Source organism: Carassius carassius, chromosome 20 (genome assembly GCF_963082965.1).
Source record: "Carassius carassius chromosome 20, fCarCar2.1, whole genome shotgun sequence".
Lineage (NCBI taxonomy): Eukaryota > Metazoa > Chordata > Actinopteri > Cypriniformes > Cyprinidae > Carassius > Carassius carassius.
Genome location: NC_081774.1, coordinates 1,658,361 through 1,681,346, shown reverse-complemented (window position 1 = coordinate 1,681,346; position 22,986 = coordinate 1,658,361). Strand labels below are relative to the sequence as shown.

Below are 22,986 nucleotides of genomic sequence, written 5' to 3'. Positions count from 1 at the left end.
AAAGCAACCCAATTCTGCAAAAGTGGGCTAAACAATTTCTGGCCTTATTTGGAAATTATAACTATGAAACATCAAATTCACAATTTATACACAAAATTATAAACAACGGGGACAGCCCATAAACAAAACGTGTTTTATATATATATATATATATATATATATATATATATATATATATATATATATATATATATACACACACACACACATACATACATTAGACAAACGTGTGCATTAACATTTGCAATGGATTTAAAGAGATAATATAACAATAGTCTAAAACATTTTTCCATAAATTAAATGTACAATTCACATTATATAAAATGATAAACCAATATATAAGAAGCATCCTGCAAAACTTGTAATCCCAAATAAACCATTTTTAGAATAAATATATAAACAGATAGATAGATAGATAGATAGATAGATAGATAGATAGATAGATAGATAGATAGATAGATAGATAGATAGATAGATAAACTATAATGTTTAGTCCCTACATGGTCCAAATGCAGTTCAAACGCTTTGTTGCAATTGTTTGTGATTTGTGACATATAAGTGAGTAAACTGCAACATCCAAAACACAGACAGTATTTGCACCTAATGGTCTTTGAAGGTATACAATTTAATAGTGGATCAAATTTGGGCCACCTACTTTGATTTTAAAGTTTGGAATATGTCCTCTAAATCAGTCAACAACTCTGAAACTTAAATTGCAAAGATGCCATCCAACATCAGTCTCCTTCTGCATTAATACTATGACAAAAACCCATGCCATCTATTAAACTTATGCAATCTAAGAAATCTCCGGATCACTGTAATGAGCTCCTAATGAAAACAATCAATTACAGATGAGAAATTACAGCGGTCTAAACCACCCAACGAAGTCACTTGCACTTACATTAACTATCTATTGATGCACACTCAAGCCTATTTTTTTTTCAAATTCATGTTCTCTTTAACATAAGAGCCGCGCGAAATTGTAAATCTAGCATGACGCAATAAACGGAGGTGATTTCAATTCGCTTGGACTCAAATCTCTGTTTGAGCAGGTGTGTTTGTCATTAACATGAAAACACAGGGCACATGCTGGAACCTTCTCACAGTGTTTGTCGAAATAATTATTTTTCCCGTATCACATTATCCTCCTTTGTCTTAATTAATGGATCCATTTTGAGGGAAGTTAACCGCCCGCGGTGAGCAAACTTCGCGCCAAATCTACTTCGCGCCGCCTAAACAGACTAAATGTAATACAATTAAAAAAATTAACTATAATTTAACTTTTATTTCTTGAATCGATATATTTAGAGTGTATTTACAGCGTAGCACGGTAGATAAACACTAATTTCCTCTCAGGGTCTCTCAACAAGACCACCAGTCCAGTTCGCACCTTGTTAACACCGCCATTAGATTTGCTTTACATTCGCTGATTGCTGATTTACATTTGCGACTAAATAGCAGCTCTTTAGGGCTGTTGACCGAAGACTTTTCCAACATCATATAAAGCCCTGCCAATCTGGGGTTTCTTCATTCAGTCCAGCTCCAGCAAACAAAGAACATCTCTTGAGGACCAGTCAACATGTTGACCGCAGTGATCTGGATCTCCGTGATGGGACTCTCCATCTGCAGACCGTCTGAGAATCAGCTGAACACCGAGTCTGAAGAAGTGCGCTCGGAGGCCATCAAGAGGCTTTTGGAGGTGTTTGGGATGGAGGATCCTCCTGCTGCTCTGGTTCGGGGACACAAACAGCCTCCTCAGTACATGCTGGACCTGTATAACACCATCGCAGATGTGAACGGAGTCACCAAAGACCCGACGCTCCTGGAAGGAAACACCGTCCGCAGTTTCTTCAATAAACGTAAGATTCTGACTCATTTATTGACTCGAGGTGGCACAGTGGACATAAAACAAATAGTCTATGTTTTTGCCTATATGGAATGGAACAATGTTTGCGGGCATATGTGCTCTTTTCGTAATAAATGTAATTATTAAAACATCAAAGATGGATTTTAGCCATTAATTTTTACTTTGTTTTAAATATCTGATATGGTCTAGTCAATAATAAAGATACCAAGATTATATTTTCACAGAGTGTTCTTTACCTTGTGAAAAATGATTTTATGTAGAAACAAGTAAATCACCCAAAAATGACTTTAGCTGGGTTTTCACAGTGATTGTCACAATTTTTCTTTTCTCCGTTATTTTTTAAAGAAATTATTAGTTAAAGCTTCAGTACTTTTTATTTACTTTTTTTGTTTGTCCTTTTTATGATTTCAGTGTTAGCACTAGTTATTTTTGTATATACTTTTAAACATGAAAACGAGAAATTATGGTTTGGAAACTATAGCTAAAACAAGGTAAGATTGGTTTTTATATTATATTTCAAGTAAGATTTATTAACCTGTTTTATAGCTTTAGTTTTTTTCAGTTAGGCTGACTATAAACCTGCTTCATAAAGTGCATCCTGTGCCGCTTTTTAATCTGTTTTGAAACGTTCACATTGCTTTTGATATGTTTCCTTTATTAACATCATAAGTTTAAAAATAATTTTAAGTAAAATAATATTTTTTAATGTTTGCAGTTTCATCAAGATTTAATAGGTGTAATCAGAACCTATTTAGACTATCCTTTAGACTATCCCTTTTTTAAATCCTGAGAAAGTAGATACTCAACACTTTGATATTTTATTTTAATGAAATTAAAATATATGAATAAAAAATAAGAATGGAACTAAACCAATATGGAATTGCATATAGTTTATACTTAAAATTGTATGCTTAGTTGTATGTCTTAGTGTTCAGGATACCAGCTATTTAAACAGAAGTTATCATGATCAACATTTAGATTTTGTTATAAAATAAGGAATTGTTAGAACATAAGAGTTAAGTTTAGTGACGCGTGGACTTAAATATTCAAGACTGTATGACTCAATGTGAGGTTTTGTGAATGGCTCAAATTTTAATCAGCTGCTAATCTGAATATTGAGGTGGGGGATGGTGAGAAATATGCATAAAGTATGTGTGATTGTGTGTCAATTCTTACATCTGATTTCTGTCTTTAGTGCACAGTGAACAAATCGAGTTTCTCTTCAACATGTCCATGGTCGCTAAGAGTGAGAAGATCCTCACGGCCGAGCTTCATCTGTTCAAGCTCAGACCTCAAGCATCGCTCACGTTCAACAGACATCACTTCTGTCAGGTACAGTATTTACAGTCTGAAAAGAAAACGGTACGCTTCTAAAGGAAGGTTGTTCAGGTTAATCATTGCAGAGGTGTTCCTATGCAGGTCAGTGTCTATCAGGTTCTCGATAGCAGCAAGAAGAACGTCTCACAAGGGAAGAAACTGCTTTCGTCCAGACTGGTGCCCATCCACTCCAGCGGCTGGGAGGTGTTTACCATCACTCAAGCTGTAAGTATGAATAAAAATCACATTTTCTGAGAGGTTTTCTATGACTATGATGAGTCTTCCTACCTTTAAGTTATATTCTAGTTAAAATGCTGCCTTAGAAAGGAGCTGACTAGGATTTAGAACAGACCCAGAGAGTTGCTTGTGCAAATTCTCCTCGATAATAAATATGTTTAATATCTCAAAGGTGCGCTCCTGGATGTCGGATGAAGGCAGTAATCTGGGGCTCCTAGTCTCAGTCAGGACTTTAGCAGGTCTTCAGATGGACCCGAAAACTGTGCGTTTCGCATCAGGCCATAACCACCATCATAGCAAACAGCCCATGCTGGTCCTCTTCACCGACGATGGCAGACGGGCCGCTTCTCTGGAGCTCACGCCTAAAGGTAAGGCATTTATATGTCTAAAATTAAAACTAAAACGATAAAAACATTTTTGATGCTTGAAATATTTTAAAATATAAAAAGTGGAAAGGTTTAAAAAAATAAATAATAAATAATGTTATAGTAAATCGTAAAATACAGTGTTATAGTAAATAAAAATACACTAATCAAATAAACAAAGTGCTTGAATTAAACACATCTATAACTTATCTATATAAAAACAATTTAGCAATGCAATAGAAACACACACAAAAATGCAAAAAATATTTAAAGTAAAATCTAAAATAAAAAAAAACGAAATAAAACTAACAAAAAAAATTTAAAATAATAAAGTCTAAAAAAAACTAAAAAACATTTAACTAAAATTTAAATATGGAAAGAAAATATAAAAAGGAATTTAAAATGTTAATAAAAAATATATTAGTATTTCATTGATACTTAAGTAACACTAAAATATATATATATATATATATATATATATATATATTTATATTATTTTTTTTATAATATTTTGCACATTTTTAAATGTATGATTGTTATTATTAAATTAAATATAGATTTTTTTTCACAGTAAAATTTTTAAAATATATAGCTGACTTACATTTTAAGTAGAGCATCACTTGAACAAGGATAGTCCATGGCATCTAAAAGTTTCCTCTGTGTCTTCAGGTTCAGATGATTCTCCTGCTGGACCCAGGCTCCCGTTTCCCAGCCTCCCTCTCTCAGCTGCGGCTCGTCGCAGCGCTCGCTCCTTAGACTATGATGAGAGCGGGGAGAAGATGCCGTGTCAGCGTCTGCCGCTCTATGTGGACTTCGAGGAGATTGGCTGGTCCGGCTGGATCGTGTCTCCGCGCGGATACAACGCTTACCACTGCAAAGGCTCCTGTCCGTTTCCTCTGGGTCAGAACATGAGGCCCACCAACCACGCCACGGTCCAGTCCATCATCAACGCCCTCAAACTGACCAAAGGCATCGAGACGCCCTGCTGCGTGCCGGACAAGCTCTTCAGCATTAACCTGCTGTACTTTGACGACGATGAGAACGTGGTTCTGAAGCAGTATGATGACATGGTGGCTGGCAGCTGCGGCTGTCACTGACCAACCTCATTCACCAATCTGGACTGGACTGTAAAATATGTAAATAGAGATCAAATTTTAATATATGGGGGAGCTTGAGTTGGTTGCTTGTAAATTTGTATATTGCATGTTGTGAACTATTATATTATAAACTAAATAAATTCTTACACAAAAATAATGGATAGAGTTGGTTTTTTTTTTCTGTGTTTGTTGCCAGATAATTTATACATATATAAGAAAACAGATTCCCCCCCTTATTTCTCTATCTTACACAAAAATGATGAAGAGTTATGTTTTTTCCTGTGGTTGTTGTCAGGTAATTTGTATGGCAAAAAAACAACTTTTCTATTTCCCCCGTTTTACCAACTCTTTTTTTTCTATCTCTTTTTTCTTTTCAGCTTTCTATTTTTAAGCCCCCTCCACTTTTTTGTATCTTACACAAAAATTATGTACAGATCTTTTTTTCTGTGTTTTTTGAAAGATAATTTATATATATTGCAAGAAACAAACCTTTTCCCCTTTTTTGTTTTCTTTTTCCCCATTCTTTTCTTCCACTGTTTATTTCCTTCACTTTTGACCTTTTTCTTCCCCGTTCTCTTTTCCCCCTTTATCTTTTACATTTTTCTTTTCTTCTTTCCCTTTTTCTTTCCTTTTTATAAATTTGGTTTAAATTTCCGCTTTTTCCTTTTCCATTTTATTATTTTTTTTATCCTCCTTTCCTTCTCTATTGCTTTCCCCCTCTCTTTTTTCCCTTTTTCTCTTACCATTTTCTTTTCCTTTTTCATTCAACTTTACACCTTTTTCTTTTTTCTTCTTCTTTGTACCACTTTCTTTTCACATTTCCTTTTCTTTTCTCATTTCCATGTTTTTACATGAGGGTTAACAGAGGGTTTTTGAAGTATTTCAGTGACCTGCATCTGTTCATTTATCTCACATTAATCAACCAATTAGTTATCTACAGATCCAAACATCACCAGAAGATGGTGACAGAAAAAAAAGGAAAATAGTCCAAAACAAAAGAAATACAAACATAAAATATAACCGTAAACTTAAGGCTGATCTGAAGCCGTCCAGACGAGTTTTCCCATATGATCATATGAAAAAAGTGGCAAGAAAAGCAACAGCTGACAGGTAGAGATATGAGCCGTTATCCGGAGAGAAAGTAAAAGAACAGCAGGTGAACAGCTGCAAGATCAACTGATACCATTCAGCCTCTGTGCCAACCAACTCAACTCACAATAGTGCGCTGATGCACCAGTGCTTGCATATTTAATGCCATAATTGAGATGCATTTGCAATTATAAACACAATACACCAAGCTGCTTTTCAGGATATCTCTAGTCTTTAAAGCACTTTAAAATGACTGATGAGAATTTAAAATGAGAATTTAGGGGGGGGGGTACATAAGAACTAAAATCTAAAAGTGAAAATTATTTTCTTTTTCTTAAAAATATATGACTATTATTTCACCCTATCAGCATACTTCCAGTACTCCCAGTGAAAGGGGTCAGTAATCTGACGCTCAGATGTCTCCCCTGACCGACAGGACACATTCACATCCAAGAGAGACCGCCATTGATGGCAGCTAAATGATGAAATGCTGCCATTATCAGAGAACTAAAGGTCTCGGAGCGGCTGACACCTGATCTGCCATGTCTCTTTGTGGCCCTTTGTGCCAGTATTTCATATCTGAAATATCTGCTTCATTCAGCTGCAGTCCACAGCCAGTTTGCAATGGAGCTGCAAGAATGGGGAACAAACAGACCATCTTTACATCCCAGCAACTGGACGCATATCAGGTCAGTCATCATTTTTGATATCCCGCTACACTGTTTGGTGCTCACTGAGGCTGCATTTATTTAATACTAATAATAATAAAAACTGATATATTTTGAAATATTTTTACTAAATAACTTATTTATAGTGTAAAATATTGTGAAATGTAATTTATTTATCAACGGTGAATTTTCAGCATCATTACTCCAGTCTTCATGATCTTCAGAAATCAATCTAATATGCTCAAGATGCATTTCTGAATATTTTCAGAATAAGTTGAAAACTGCTTCGTATTTTTTTTAGAGACTGACACATTCTTTTTTTTAAGCATTCTTTGATGAATAGGAAGTTTAAAAGAAAAGTATTTATTTGAAGCAGAAATCTTATGTAACTTTATAAATGTCTTCACAGTCACTTTTGATCAATATAATTTATTCTCGCAGAATAAAAGTATTAATTTGTTTTAAAACATCTTACTAACACCAAATTTTTCTAACAAAAGTGTCACACCTGCATGAGTACATTTACATTTATGCAAAAATGACACTGATGCACTTCTGGAAAGTTTAAATAATAAAGAGAATACTGAGAATTGATATTCAAATATTCATGTTAGCTATGAATATGCATGAATGCTTTGCATCTCATTATTTTCTTAACACAATTATAAATCATTTGCATGAAGGTACTTTGAGCAAAAAATAAATAATTGCATGTTTTTGCTTCTCGTATTTTTGTAGGACTGCACTTATTTCACCAGAAAAGAAATTCTGAGGTGAGGTGCTTATTAAAATAAGCTACTTGCTGGTTTTATGTGGCTGAAATGTCCCAGTTATCACTCATATAAACAGTAGGAAGATGTCTAATATCACAAACTTACGTGATAGAAGAATAGTTGAGAAGAGCTGTCAATGAATGTTTGTCGTCTTTGCTCAGACTGTTTCATCGATACCGTGATTTAGCTCCGCAGCTCGTGCCACTGGACTACAAAAACCAACCGGAAGTGCGTTTGCCCTACGAGCTGATTGGCAGCATGCCGGAGCTGAAGGTACGGCGCATCTCACTCCTGTTCCTCATCAATAATGAACCTCTTACTAATTGATCGCAGTCTTGGTGAGGTTAAGCGTTATCAGATCCTCTTAACTTGAGAACCAGCAGCTTAGTTTAATTTAATGAAGTGTTTGTATTAGTAAAGAAAAAAAAAATGCAAGACACTTGATCTTACGAAATGATATTCTAAATGAGTGGTTTATTAATAATATGACGATGGAGGTAACCATATGCCAAAATGAGTTCAGAACTAGAGATGCCAGATTTGCCAAGTCCGCTTTTTTTTTTTTACCGCGAAATCGGCCTATTTTAACCCTTGTGCAACCTTTTTGACATTTATGTCCTTTTCGGGTGTTTTTATTTTACTTTTTATAATTTTGCCTACGTTATTGAGAACTGCATACATTTTTTCAGAGGTGTGTATTTTTATTGGAATTTTACTATTTTACCCACATTTCCTTTAATAAATCTATTTTACACAAAATAGTTCCTGTCAGGACCTTTTGGACAAAAATGTCCCCACTGAAACCAATTCAAACTGCTATGCCATTTAACTGTATAATTATTCTATTTTTGTTAATAGGCTTTCTTTTTGTTGGCAAGGTTTCAAAAAATTTTAGCAGATGGTGGCATTTTTTCAGGTTTGATCTATAAAAGAAAAACTCGCTTTATTCCTGTTTTCTGCTTCTGCTTCTTATAGAGCCAATTGGATAAACAATGCAGCTATTGTGTGGGTGTGTTGGTATGGATGTAAGAGTGTGGTTTGTACCCGTCATAAAAACAATTGTGTGTGTGTGTGTGCTTTTAATATTTGAGAGAGAAAACTCTACTGCAAAACACAAATCCAACCACTGAGTGCACCAGCGGAGGTTTGCTGGCATGTAAGGGGGGGGAGGGGGATTTGATACTGTGCCCATACAAAATCTTACTGATAGCAAATTTTTTTGAGATGTCAACCTCAAATTTGGAACATAACTTGTTTAGATTTATGGCTTTGATTTTCTAGCAGGTTTAGAGCTCAACATGTTTCATAAAATATATATTTTATATTAAATATTGTTCATAACTCATTTTCATTCACAGCATTGTTCAACTTTTTAAACTTTTCTTTACTTCAACAATAATCTGCCATGGGTCTTCTTTCAAATGAGACTAAACTTAAGTCTGTGCCCCCAAGCTTCAAATTTTTTGACATGGACCTATGCGTAACATTTTTCAATTGATGCACAAAGGTTAAAGTCAGTTCACCCCAAAATGTACATTCTACACATAATGTATTCTACAGGGGGGGGCGCTGTTTGAGGGGAATATTTATCTAAAATCAGTGTAAGAAACAAAACTTTCAAATGTCTTCAGTCGTTTTCAACAAGAAGCAGTTATTGCATGTGCAGCTTGTGGGTAAACATGATAACGATTTATTTGCAATACTATCAAGAAGAGTATTAAAATGGTTTACAAGATGGCAATTATCGTATGAATTTGTACGACGCCAATCGAAAACGTACGTTTAAAAAAATAAAATAAAATCACAAACCACGCCCCAAAAATAACCGTCACTGAGGCGTTTGCGCGGGTCATACGGAAATGTACAAAGAACGAAGATTTAACGAAATCTAACCAGTTAGAACCAATAGTTCGTGGTCTAGATTATTTTGGAGGATTTTATTTAAGATGAAAATGTTGTGTTTTATGCAGGACAACCCGTTCAGACAGAGGATCGCTGAGGTTTTTTCAGAGGATGGCGAAGGAAACATGACCCTGGATGACTTTCTGGACATGTTTTCAGTGCTGAGTGAAATGGCTCCACGGGACCTGAAGGCATTTTACGCTTTTAAAATCTACGGTCAGTTTTAAACAAACATTGTACGTGCTTCTACGTAAAAACGATCAACCATTTGTGAGGTTAGCTAAACTGGTCAGTAGTTAATCGATTTGGAATTAATTATTAACCCTTTGTTCAACACTGAATAATAACCCATATTTAAGTAACGTTATTCAAAATGTGTATTGGTCAGTCTCGGGTAACTTACTTTATGTACTAAGCGAAAGATGGATGCATGTCATGTTACCAAAACTCACGAATCTATTAAAAATATAAACTAATGTCAACTACTTCATTAACAAAGTATATCTTTTTTTTTAAAGATTCTCCTTTTTAATAAAAAAAATCCAAACATCCAGTTCATTTTTCTTTCTTTGATCATGTTAATTTATTAAGAAATTGGTTAAAATATCAAAACAGAAGAATGTTTTGGATGTAAGAGCATAATACATAATCACATAAACTGATGTTATATTTAAAAAGGACCATTGTTAAGCAGTATTATTTATATATTATCTAGTATAGTTTGTATTAATTAGTTTGTCTTTTTTGTAGTTTTATTTATTTTTTCACTATTATGCCTATTTTTAAATTAGTTTTAGTTTTTATTTCCACTACATTTAGTGCATTTCCAATTTTTGTTTCGTTTTTTTATCTTATGTATTAATTTTAAATTAGTTTCAACTGGAAAATTATTTTCAATAGTTTTAGTTAACAATAATAACCCTGATAACTACATGAGGTTATGAATCCGTTTATTCTGGAAGCGTATACGAAACCATTTGAAACTATGACGTGACCTCAGTCTTTGTTCCTATTCATGTAGAGATGAACCTGCAGAAGCTTAACTGACACATGAATATCCATAATTCACACGTTCATTAAAGAGGAAACCGCCTATGAAAAGCATGCAGCTGTCTAATTAAACAACAGAATAAAAGATCTCAGAGAATCTGATCTGATCAGAAAAAAAAACTCATGCAACATTAACACGGGGTAAATGATAACGCTCTCAAACAATAGAGAACAATGATTTCAACAAGAGACTATGCTGAAATTATGCATCACTGTTGAGAGAATTAAAAAACAATGTGTAGTGAACTATCATGGTTGCCCCATTTAAAATAAATAAAATATACTAAAATATACTGTGGCTCAGTGGTGGAGCATTGCAATAGCAGCACAAAAGGTTGTGGGTTCGATTCTTAGGGAACACGTTAGGTAAAAAAGGTCAGCCTGAATGCACTGTAAAGCATCTGCTAAATGCATAAATTTAATTTAAATGTAAGAAAAAAAAATAAAGATAAAAAAAAAAAATTAATATACAAATAATAAAAAAATATATATATTTTTTAAATTGTTTCATTTATGATTAAAATATTAAAAAAAATAAATAGGTCAATAAATTAATGTAAAATATTTTTTATTATTTTAATTAATTTGTCTACGCATTGTGAAATGGCTTAGGATCGGTGAATGTGCCAATTTTTAGTGATAAATACATTATTTACCTCAAATGCCTTTCTACATGACTACTGCTTTTTAAAAGCTACATTAAAAAGCTTTATTAATTTATTTTATTGGCAGCTTAAACTAAACACAAATTAAATCATTTTAACAGCACCAACAGAAGTGTTTTCTGACACAGCTTACCCTCGTTCTTCCCTCTAGACTTTAACAACGACGACTTCATCTGTAAATCAGATCTGGAGAAAACCTTAAATAAACTGACGCGTAACGAGCTGACCGAGGATGAGGTGAGGATGGTGTGTGAGAAGGTGATCGATGAAGCTGATCTGGACAATGACGGCCGTCTGTCTCTTGAGGATTTCCAGAACATGATCGTGAGAGCACCTGACTTCCTCAGGTAACAGCCACACACTGGGAATGATGCTTAACATTTCCTAGGGCTTGGAATGAAAACAGTAAGAGAACCATGCTTTGGATTTAATTGAATAAATAATCGCTTAATCAGATGTTAGGTTTGGAACATGGTTATTACAGTAATCTAAAACAATCAATTTCAAAACTGAAATTGAATAAAAAAGTATTTTATTTTAGCTAGTTGACAAGGCAACATTTCTCAATATACAATATAACTAAATCCAAAATTAAAATAAAATACTATGTAAGATTACAAACTATATATATTGGTCACCATAAAATGAAAACTGAAAATATAAAAGCTAAATCAAAATATAAAAATTAATAATAAAAAATTATAATAGTGTCTTGGTGATAAAATATTGATCTTTCCAGTCAGCATTATTTGAGTATTTATATACGGGACGCCTACATTTACTTCACTATATTACAATTAAATCTAATCTAATCTTGACAAACTACATATCGTTGGAAAGGTCTAAGTCTCCCAAATATATATTTTACTAATGTTTTTTGTAAAAAATTATGTAGGAAAAGTAATAGATTAATTTATTACAAAATCAACATTATAACAGGAGTTCTGACCTTTCATGTTACAAAATGTTTTCATTCATGAATTGTAAAAATTTAAGTTTGAATCGTGCATTATAAAGTCTGTGTTCAAAAATGTGATTTTTTTTTTCTACTGTTTTAAATTTATGTTACTATCAATGTTTAATTTATTTGTATGTTTCAGTTTAAGTGAAGTTTTGATTAAAAAAAAAAAGTAAACTAATCAACAGCATACAGATGATTTTGATGGAGCTGGCTGTTAATGTTTTCAATCCTAATAATGTCTTGATCTTCTCCCATCTAGCACCTTCCACATCCGGATATGAAAATCATCTGGACACTGAACCACAGGAAAATTATTTTTTAATTATCAAGTTGCTGTAAGATCTTTCGCTGCAGATGAAGTCAGGTACAGATGTTGGCTTACATTACCAATTCAAAAAACAGGAATAAAGAAAACACCTGTACAAATATAAGAAGAATCCAATATTAATGTTTAAAAATATATACTTGAATGAATATAAGGATTCTTAAAACACAATAATGTACTTTTTTTTTCTTTTTGGATGGCCGACATCAAATCCAACACCTGAAAATAATGCATCCGTCAGTATTAAACAAACACACATCCGTCTCTTAAAAGAATCTTATTTTAATAAATCAAAAGTACAGATATCTACAAAAACCGTAGATCAGTTTTTCAACGTTTTAGAAAGTACAGTACAATTTAAGCAGATCTCCTTTTAGAGTTATTTACAATTATTTCTTTTTTTTTTTTTTATACCAAAATGTAATTTACCGATCTCCCCAGATACCTCACAATCGACAAAAGTAAACCTGGTCATATAAAAAGAATCTGTAAATGATATGGATGAGTCGTTTCAAATCAAGAAATATGAGCAAGACAAACTAAACAGCAATAACTGAGATCGACAGACGTACATATCACTGCTCGATAAACACGACATGACTGCAAAGCCGTTTGTTAAGACAGAAAGCGGTACCTGTTTGCTAATGTTCTTTTCCACTAATTAAATACAAATTTTTTGCCAGCTGTCTTGTTATATTGTTTTTGCATTTTATTCCATCACTTTAAAACACCCTAAGGCCAGATTAAATTTGGTCTGAGGTCTGTTTACATGTTTTAAACTGCAGACTGTTTTCTAAAGCTCAGAACAGACAACCAGAAGAAGGCTTCAATGTACAGAACGTCTACAGAAAATAATAAACACAGACGCACAGTCGCACACACAGACAAAACACACAGGAGGTCAACAGTATAACCTTCATGATGCATAGATCCAAAATGAAAGATCAAGTATTAGTTATTAAGACAAACGGCAAGACACTGTTGGACAGGGAGTGAAGAGAGATGCTGTGTGTACAGATGAAGACGGGCCAACCTCCGTTACACCGACATACGGCTTCTAACGCAAATACGAACCCAAAACACCATCTCCTCGAGGTGGAAAGAGAACAAGGTGCAAACAGGAAGTCATTTCAAGTTGATCAACAATTAAGCTTGGGAAAAGAAAAGGAAAGTGGCCATTTTTAGCATGTGCCATGTTGCAGAAAGAAGAGAATTTAATGCACTTCTGTCTCAAAAACAGTCAAACACTGTTCTTCTTAGCCTTTTAATCTTTTAAAAACACTTTTAGGTCACATTTCACCCCAAATCAAATGGATGATGTATAAATATAGAACTTTTTTTTTGTGACAGTTTCATAATTAACTTCTTGAATTCTCATTATGTAAAAGATAAAATAACAATCTATTTCTGTGATTTTTATTTTAAGCTGGTACAACCCACAATGTCTAATATGCAAGCAGTTTTATTTTATGTAGATACTTAATTTTTGCTAATGCTAAATAAACAGTTTTTTGAGGTGAAATCTGACCTGAATGTGTTCTTGTCAGGTTTTGATTTGGATTTTCATAATTGACTTTTTTCTTTTCTCCCTCAAATCTAACGGGTGCTGAAGCTACTGGTAAAGTTTCCTGATCTATTGCTGGTGAACACAACTGCACCAACTGACATGTTTCATTTCATAATGACTACAAAATGCACATTTGCGTATACTGCGGTGCAAAGGAAAAACTACACAATTTCTCTGAATAAAGGTCTTTTGTGACTCAGTTTGAAAACTCTTATCCGACTGCAGTTTGCTTTTGAACTCTCTAGCATTGCATTTCTTGCATGTGCTTATGATAACACACTATTCAAAACTCAGGAATGCTGGATTACTGTATTCTGGGTAGTTAATCCTAGTCACACAAACCAAATCTGTTTGCTTTTACTCTGTGCAACCCAAACTAATGAAGACTGACATGTTGAAGGATTGTAGTTCAGATGCTACATGTACAGTCCATTCAGAATACAAGAATATGATAAAAATTAACAAAACAACAGACAGAAGAACTGCAGCCAATGCATAAAACCAGCTTTGGCTTACTATCAGGATAAGTGTTAGGACTAACTCAAGAAAATGTTTGGGGGAATCTCAAAACGAACATGAACATGATGCAAAACTATCACTTGGCACAAACTACACACAACACAAAAGATACTGATAAAGTGCTTGAACTTCTGTATACGCGAGGTGCTTTCTCAAGTATAGCTCTACTTTTCAGGTTACACAGTCGCCCTTTCTCATTGCTTTTGGTTACGCATATTTATTAATACTACAAACACAGGATTTCCTATCACTTCTTATCAAGGGCTAGGTGTCAGTTTCATTTGATTACACCAGTCAAGTGTTTTTAATTACAGAATGCTTTCATGTTGGGCCATTTTCAGGTCATAATAAAGACCTGAGTTTTGGATTTATTCAAAGAAACGAAAGCTAGCGCTACTGCATAAAAAAACTGATCTATTTGGAAACCGCTTTGTGTGCATGTTAAAAAAGAGGTTAGTTTTAACGAAGCAGCAAACGTGTCTTAATGAATAAAAAGTAGGATCTTTCTTTGTTTAATATACCAAGTTTGTGTAACAGGTCTGAAAAATAAAACCAGGGCCAAAAAAATTTTTTAGAATGAAAGAAAGGAAAAAGCATCTAAGAGGTGGGTTATAATATTCCTCTAGTTACAATAAGGTCATGTGATTGTCAAAGAATGCATGGAAATGGAATGATAAAGAAAGTCCCACGTAACTCTCAAACTGGCTCAATATCAGGCCACGCTCTGTGGCCCGACCCAGACTGCTTCCAGGTCGCCACGAAGGAATGGATCAATTTTGGCAGTTGTGCGCTCAAAACAAGCGATTGAAACAAAGATGTGGGATCTTCTTTAGGTGCACGTTTGCTGCTGGAACGATTTGCGACGATGCATCAGCACCCAGTTCTTCACCTTGACTTGCAGAACCTATGCTTTCCCACCACTGTTTCATCGGGGAAGGGTCATAAGCGAGAGGAAGCGGCATCGCTATTCAGTCAATGGAAGAAGATAAGAGGAGCCGGGAACTCCGACTGCTCTAGGGCTGGAAGAAGAGCGCGACAGAGAAGGAGAGATGGGATAAAGAGGAAGGAGGAGGAGTGCTAAGAGTGAGAAGGTAGTCCAGTCGTGTTCAGCCCAAGGTTGGCGGACAGTAAGGCCTTGGTCTTCACAGTAGCACACAGCGAAAGAAGCCGCTCTTTTTCTGCTGTTCAGTGGTTATTTTCACTCCCTGGTTGCTGCTCTGAGGATTGTTCCCCTCCTGCATGAGCAAAGAAAAAAAATAAACCATCAAACTCAAGATCCTCACTTTATTATCTCAAGCTAGCCAGAAATTGTACGAATACTGAGCATGGGATATTGGATTCATTCATCCAAATGGCAACATTTTACTTCAAGCCTTTACATATAATTAATTATATAATAAGGAAGTATTAATTATTATTTTAATGCATTAATTATGCCTCATAATGCACTGCATGATCTTATTAATAATTAGTCAGTTATAAAACTTATCTATGCATTGTTGCACCTTGAGAAAATATAATGTATAATTATATTATAATGCATATAAAAAAACTCCTTTTTTATACTTTTATAACAATTTATGAAAATATATAATGCATTTACAACACGGCAAACAACCAATTGTAGATGTAGCAAGGAATCTGCAAATATCGTAATGCATTTTAACTTTTATACAATTATTTATAATGTATATAGACGTGCATTAAAAATGCTATAATTGTTATCAGAATTTTCATTAATTACAATTTAATTTATTTAATTAGACATCCAAAAGTTGACAACGCAAAATCTACTTTTTTCCAAGATGATAAATGCATAGAAATCGATTAATCATGTAATAGAGCTCATGCGACATGCATATTACGGTTTACAATGTTTGTCTCATCCTGTTTTAACACTGATGCATTAACTAATGAACTTACAAAGAACAGACATTTTTACAGCAATTATTAAACTTTGTTAATGTCAGTTAATACAAATGTTTGTGTTATTCACAGTGCATAAACTAATCCACAAACTGATCTTAAATATGCATTAGTATACACTGAGACGACTAAATAATGTAGTAATATTGTTCTGTTAGTTCATGTTAACCAATGATAACAAAAGAAATCTTATAGTAAAGTGTTACCCAATTTAAAATCTAAATTCATTTTTACACAAAGCTAAACCACAAAAAGGGAAAGTCTCACCAATTTCGTGTCCATCTTTGATTTAATGTCTCTGGCGAGCGTTAAGAATGACTGCGAGTAGAGCAGAAACATCATTATGTCACGACTAGACCTTTAAACATTCAATCTGCTGCAGATATGATAACAGCATGAAACCAGGATTAATCATAAAAGCCATTTACACTTACGTTCTCAACGTTGATATTAGCCTTCGCACTCGTCTCCATGAACTTGATGCCGTACTCTAACGCCAGCTAAACGAGTACAGACAGGTTTCATTATATAAGATACAAGTATGATGATTTCACTGGATGATTACAGACTGTTTAGCAGTTCTAGCCATTCGTGGTGATGCAGGTAGAACTAAACGCAATCTTGTGGAAGGTGGCATCATTGCTGTAGAGTCTTATACAATGAACATTAAATAATATTACACAAGCAAACTGTTTTTGGGAAAGAAAAAGGGTGTAAGAGAACATCAAATTTTGTAAACATGGTCTACTCACCTTCTCGCCTCTGTCTTTAGACACCTGCCTCTTCTCATTAATGTCACATTTGTTCCCCAAAATCATTTTTTCTACATCCGCTGATGCATGCTGAGTTGAGAACATACAAGAACATAAATATGCAACCATTATTGGTAAGGATGTGCAATACTACACATTTTCAAAAATGGACTTGTCTGAATGACTAGTACTTAGGATACTGGTAGTTTAGACAACAATAAAAAGTGTTCAAATAACACATGCTTTTGTATTCAAAAGGTATTATTTAATGGACATGTCAATTTCAATATTTATTTTTTATAACATTATTTTTCAAATATAGTACATTATTGCAAGTCCTCTATGCCCCGCCTCTCTCAAAAGTGTCATTTTCTACAAAGTCCCTTCATCCGACAAGTGCAGTCGGCTCTGATTGGCCAACTGACCCAGTGCATTGTGATTGGCCGAACAACGCAAGCACTTGTTGGAAATGTAACACCTCTTTCCATAATTGCAAACTTCAGCTTTCAAAATAACTGTAAAGACAGTTAATAATGTCCTTAGTTTTACCATCAGTTCAAGCCCGAAAGAGAAACAGAGTCATGTGACAGACACAGTGATGAAGCTCATATGTGTTTGCAGTACACAAGACATGGACGGTTAAGACAGCCGAAGCCACTGTGATGTGAATGACCCGGCCTCCCTCCCTCCCTCCCTCCCACCCACCCACCCACTCACCCACTCACCCACCCACTCACCCACTCACCCACTCACTCACTCACCCACCCACTCACTCACTCACTCACTCACTCACTCACTCCAACTTTGCATTTGAACAGTCAATAGCAAATACTTAAAATAATAACATACTTCCAGTAGCGGATGCAGAAGCGCCAGGTTTTCGTAGAAAAGTCAGAGTTAGCTCCTCTCCTAGCTTCACGAAATGTTCGTCCATTAAAAACATTTCTGTTTTGTTGTAAGTAATCTTAAAGATTCCTAAATGCATCTACTTTCAGAAGAACAAATAAAGTGCTTTTGCTTTCTCTTAGATACACACAGCATCTCCCTGACATGACTGCTTCAACACTAACTGTGTTACTTAAACCACGCCTTCTTTCTTTGTGTGAACATTTGGGTGGCATTAACCAAATATTTCCACGTAGTGATGTAGACATGTGGGGGTGTGTTTAAACAAGGTGTTTTAGGGGGGCGTGGCAGAATCTTAACCTTGATAAAGAATATTTCTTTGGTTTTGAGACTTTAGTCTTTGCAACTTCAGGGATCTTATCTATGTACAATCAGCTTGTAACACTCCAAAGAGAAAGGAATACTTGAATTCGCCTCATATGACCCCTTTAAAGATAAAGTCAGAATATTTACATTAATGCTTTTTTTAGACACTTATACAAAGCAAAATGCAATGCATTTAAACTTTACATTTGATCAGTTCATGCATTTCCATGAGAACTGAACCCATGCTTCACTGTTGGTACTACAGTAACCTTATGTAATTATTTAGATTATAACTTTTTATTACATAAAAAAATGCAGATAAGAGCTGATGATTATGTATATAAAGCAAGTGCTTGCACACAGCAGGAGCCTTGACATCAGAAGAGTATTGTTAAGGAAGATAAATTGGTACTGAAACACTCACCTCCTCTATGTTTCGGATCCAGTTTTTGATGTTGTCAAATGATTTCTCATTAGTAATATCATAAACCAGCATGATACCCTGAGATCAGAGAACAAGATAAATCGCAAGTGTGCACAAAACAGCAATTATAAAGACAACAGCAGAGGAAGTGTTATCACTGAGTTAACCCTGTGCTTATCTAATTCAAAAATGTTCAGCCTTTTAAAGACTGCCTGTAAAACTCTCATTATCACAAAAATGCAATATTTGGTAATGACATAGGATAATGATACATTTATAATTCTTTTTGATCAGGAACACCACGTGTAATGAGGTGGGAGGGGGGAGCAAATGTTTTTGGGAAGTAATTATACCAGTAGGTTTTGGTCTAATGCAAGAACATTGACTGCTTTGTTCTGGAAAAAGAAAATCCTCTCCAGGTCACAATGAACAGAACACAACATGGGGGGCAACCAACGAGACAAACCTGAAGCTCATCATACAATGCACAGTAATTTATATACTTCAGCATCATCTCTTACCATTGCACCTCTGTAATACGCCGTTGTGATCGTTCGGAATCGCTCCTGTCCTGCCGTGTCCCTGTAAATATCAAACAATATCAGTGTTGTAACTGCAGCCATGCTGAAATGCATTTAAAGTGGAAGATGATCCCCTCCTTACTAGGGGTGTCAAAATTAACCGTTTCTACAATGCATCATGATGCAGATTAGGACAATTCAGTATCGGTTCAGTAATAGACCATTAAAATATAATATGCAAAAATAAAACCCAAAGCAAATAAAATATGCAGGGGGTAATAGAACTAACTTGAGAAAACAGAAAACATACCTGACTGCTTGTATTTATTGACAAAACTGTATACATATGAAGTAAAATTGAAACCTGAGGATTCAGTGCATCATCAATGAATAGGGCTGTGTATTGCAAGAATCTGGCGATACGATACGTATCATGATACGATATGTTGGAATACTAGAAAAATGACTAAAGTCAACCACTAAAGGGCTTTTCACATTGAAAGCAAAAGTTCGGCGCGATGATGCTTTTGAATTAGAATAACAGTTACCTATAGGGCTATTCTATAATAACCCAACGTTATTTGTTCTAATGCTGTATATTGAGCAGCGGACGATGTTAAATCCATTTACGATACACATATCTGAGGAAAAATGCAGATATGCATTTTTCTGCTATGTAAAGGAGCAATTAAAACTGGTCATGGTTTCAGTATTCAAACAGCGGCTCCTTCAGAAAACTCTCAAGAAAAGGAAGTCACCCATGCCATTCCAGCCATCTGCAAATGTTCAACTAGCGCTGAGAGTTACACTAGAAGGAAAAGACGACTAGAAACTCACCATATCTGTAACTTTATCTTCTTGCCATCTAGTTCTATTGTCCTGATCTTGAAATCAATACCTGGAGGAGAAAATACGTAACTGAACAACTGTCACCGGCTGAAAAACACGCCCACGTCTCTTTCAAATGTGTCCACTTACAACACCACCAAACTATTTTTATACATAAAAGGCAAACAGATGTCCATATTATACTTATGAAGACATGCTATAGTGTGTGTGTGTGTGTGTGTGTGTGTGTGTGTACTGTGTATGTGTATATATTTATATCATAAAACCAAGCATCATCCAAGACAGACATTTATAACCCTTTCTTATTACAAAATTAGAAAAACATACGCATGAACAGTAAGGATATTATTTAAAAATGACAGATTACTGATTGATCATAAAGCTATAACTGATCTTAACTGAGCAATTAAAATGTTTACATCAATAACTTGAAAAAAAATGTATTACCATGTTTTTGCACATATAACAATGAAAGTGTCACACACCACGGTCTTGAAAGTTAAATTCTATAAATATGGTAAAACTTTAAAGCAATCATTAAGAAACATGGTATCTATCAATTAAATAACAGTGGCATTACCAACTGATATTAGCATAACTGTACCACCGTAACCTTTTTAAGTAAGTTAAAACTATTTAAATGAAAATAAACAGGCATGTTAGTAACTAAGTTATATCAGTACAATTTTAAGCCTTAAGCGTTCTGTCAGAACAGCTAGATGCTAACCTGTAGAAACATTAATCAAATAGACACCTAATCACCGCACAAAATAATTCATTTAAAGACAGAACACCAGCAAAACTGTTAAAAGTTACGAAACAAGGCAAACCACATAAACTCTAGAAGAGCTAACAGACTAATACTAGTCCATTAGCATAGCCGTTAGCACAGCCTGACGTTTTATAAACAATCCGAGCATAAAACCTTTTAAAACAGAGACGTAAATACCTATCGTCGAGATAAACGTAGAGTTAAAGGCATCCTCCGAGAATCTGAACAGCACACAGGTCTTCCCGACGCCGGAATCCCCGATTAAAAGCAGTTTAAACAAGTAATCGTAGGTCTTCGCCATACTGAATGTATTGCGGAAATCCCGCCCGGTTCTTCAGCAGACAGCGCAGAATCCGCGAAGCAGCGAGAAACTGACCAATCATACTATGGCGAAGGCTGCTTAAATGAATATTCATGAGGTCAAACTGACGTAGTCCCTAACCTTTCTGGAACGTGCGGGCACATACCTTCATTAATATTCATGAGATAATCCTTCGTCATGGTAGGATACGTTCAATTATGGAAGGCCGTATTAATAAATATGTCTTTACACGTAACGTGTATATGGAAGGCCAAGAGGGTCAAATACACGTGAATTTTAACGCGTCAACAACACGTTAAATACGTGTATTTCACGCGTAAACAACACGTATTTAACGCGTTAAATACGTGTAGTTTACGCGTGAAAAATCAGCGCGTATTTAACGTGTATTTCACGTGTTAAATACACGTGAAATACACGTGAAGTACACCTTAAAAATCAGTTTAACGGGTCAGTGTCATTGGCTGCTGAGGACTTGGGTCAAACCACTTCTGTGATCTTAGAGGGGTGTACCATTCATAGACAGGCAACCACCATTTAACATGCTATAGATCAGCTTATTCAGCCTTATTATTTTGTCTTTTTTGTATAGCCTATAGAAAAAATATATTTAAATTGCAGTTTTATGAAATATTTATTTTTTTACCACTCATGCCTTTTTGTAAATAAACATATTAGCGGACATTCTAGCTTTAAAAGTGGTTTAACTTAAAGGCTTAGTAATTAAGCAACAAATCTTTTTTATGGATGGTAACTGTAAAATTATTACTGAAATATTATTAGTAATTAGTTAGTTACTGCAAAATAAATATCATTAAAATAACTAAATTACTAGTTACTGCTCAACTTTCAGTGAAAAAAAAATTGTTTGAACATTCTCCTGCTGAGAAATAACTGATAAAAATGTAAGAAAATTTTGAGTGCTCAAGAGACATTTTTCATATCCATCTAATTTGACATTTAATATCTCAGGACATAGATAAGGTAAGTTAAGATGTACATGTTTAAAATTTTGTGGTGATAGTATAAAGTTTATAAAAGTTACAGTATTTTGTAATGAAACAGGACTTTTTGTTTAGCTCTTGACTCGCCCAGGTATACTATTTAAATACTGTTGCTTTCTGAGTGCCATACACAAAAATACCAACTCATTACTCCACGAATATAGCAAGGAGAGTCAAAAGTTATAGTCTGATTCTACTGTGACGATCCAAGGGGCTGCAGTATTTTATTTTGTCCAGCAGGTGTCTCGGGGTAACACTTTTTGTCTCTTTAGGTTAAAGGTCCCATGACATGGATTATTTCCTTTTCTTTAAATGCTTTTTAATGTTTCCTTAGGTGTACTTATATTGTTAGTATGATTTTTACATTTATAATTTAGAAATAAAAAGCATTTTTATATCCAGATATTAGCCCTCTGGCTTGAATGCTCTGTTTGAAGGGGCGTGTCTGCTGTGAGACTCCGAGTAAACGACAACTGTTGTGATTGGCTGACATCTTTGCATTTAAAATGTGTATTACATGTGGAACCCCTCTCAAATATATATATGTATATATTAGGGGTGTAACGTTTCACAAAATTCACGGTTCGGTTCGATACAATACACTGGTGTCACGGTTCGGTACGGTACAGTTCGGTACGTTTTAGATACAGCAAAAAGAACAAATTGGCAGATAAATTTCCTTGATTTTTAAAAAATGTTTTATCTATTAAAACTAACAAAGTATGTTTTTTTTTTTACATTGAACAATGATGGAGCTATTCTTTACCCATCTTCTATGGTGTTTTCTTAGCAGCATACTGTA

The 22,986-nt window shown here is 34.6% G+C and overlaps 3 protein-coding genes and 1 long non-coding RNA gene across 4 annotated transcripts; 2 read left to right on the top strand and 2 right to left on the bottom strand.

Annotated features, from left to right (window-relative positions):
• The first annotated feature begins 1,030 nt into the window (after positions 1–1,030).
• LOC132095992 (bone morphogenetic protein 2-like) lies at positions 1,031–5,038 on the top strand. Its single transcript, XM_059501100.1, has 5 exons — positions 1,031–1,859; positions 3,063–3,199; positions 3,287–3,409; positions 3,594–3,789; positions 4,456–5,038. The coding sequence occupies exons 1-5, from the start codon at positions 1,580–1,582 to the stop codon at positions 4,881–4,883; spliced, it is 1,164 nt and encodes a 387-aa protein (XP_059357083.1). The 5' UTR covers positions 1,031–1,579; the 3' UTR covers positions 4,884–5,038.
• On the bottom strand, positions 3,652–7,705 carry LOC132095995 (uncharacterized). The gene is made up of 3 exons (XR_009422530.1): positions 7,519–7,705; positions 4,388–4,911; positions 3,652–3,783 (listed from the first exon to the last, which is right to left on the bottom strand). It is a non-coding gene; the product is annotated as an uncharacterized LOC132095995 (long non-coding RNA).
• cib3 (calcium and integrin binding family member 3) lies at positions 6,416–12,433 on the top strand. Its single transcript, XM_059501101.1, has 6 exons — positions 6,416–6,661; positions 7,379–7,413; positions 7,575–7,686; positions 9,384–9,531; positions 11,182–11,377; positions 12,251–12,433. The coding sequence occupies exons 1-6, from the start codon at positions 6,515–6,517 to the stop codon at positions 12,270–12,272; spliced, it is 660 nt and encodes a 219-aa protein (XP_059357084.1). The 5' UTR covers positions 6,416–6,514; the 3' UTR covers positions 12,273–12,433.
• A 149-nt stretch (positions 12,434–12,582) lies between these two features.
• On the bottom strand, positions 12,583–21,220 carry LOC132095994 (ras-related protein Rab-8A). The gene is made up of 8 exons (XM_059501102.1): positions 21,036–21,220; positions 20,075–20,135; positions 19,238–19,298; positions 18,717–18,794; positions 17,081–17,170; positions 16,763–16,828; positions 16,596–16,646; positions 12,583–15,637 (listed from the first exon to the last, which is right to left on the bottom strand). The coding sequence occupies exons 1-8, from the start codon at positions 21,157–21,159 to the stop codon at positions 15,545–15,547; spliced, it is 624 nt and encodes a 207-aa protein (XP_059357085.1). The 5' UTR covers positions 21,160–21,220; the 3' UTR covers positions 12,583–15,544.
• Positions 21,221–22,986: the final 1,766 nt, after the last annotated feature.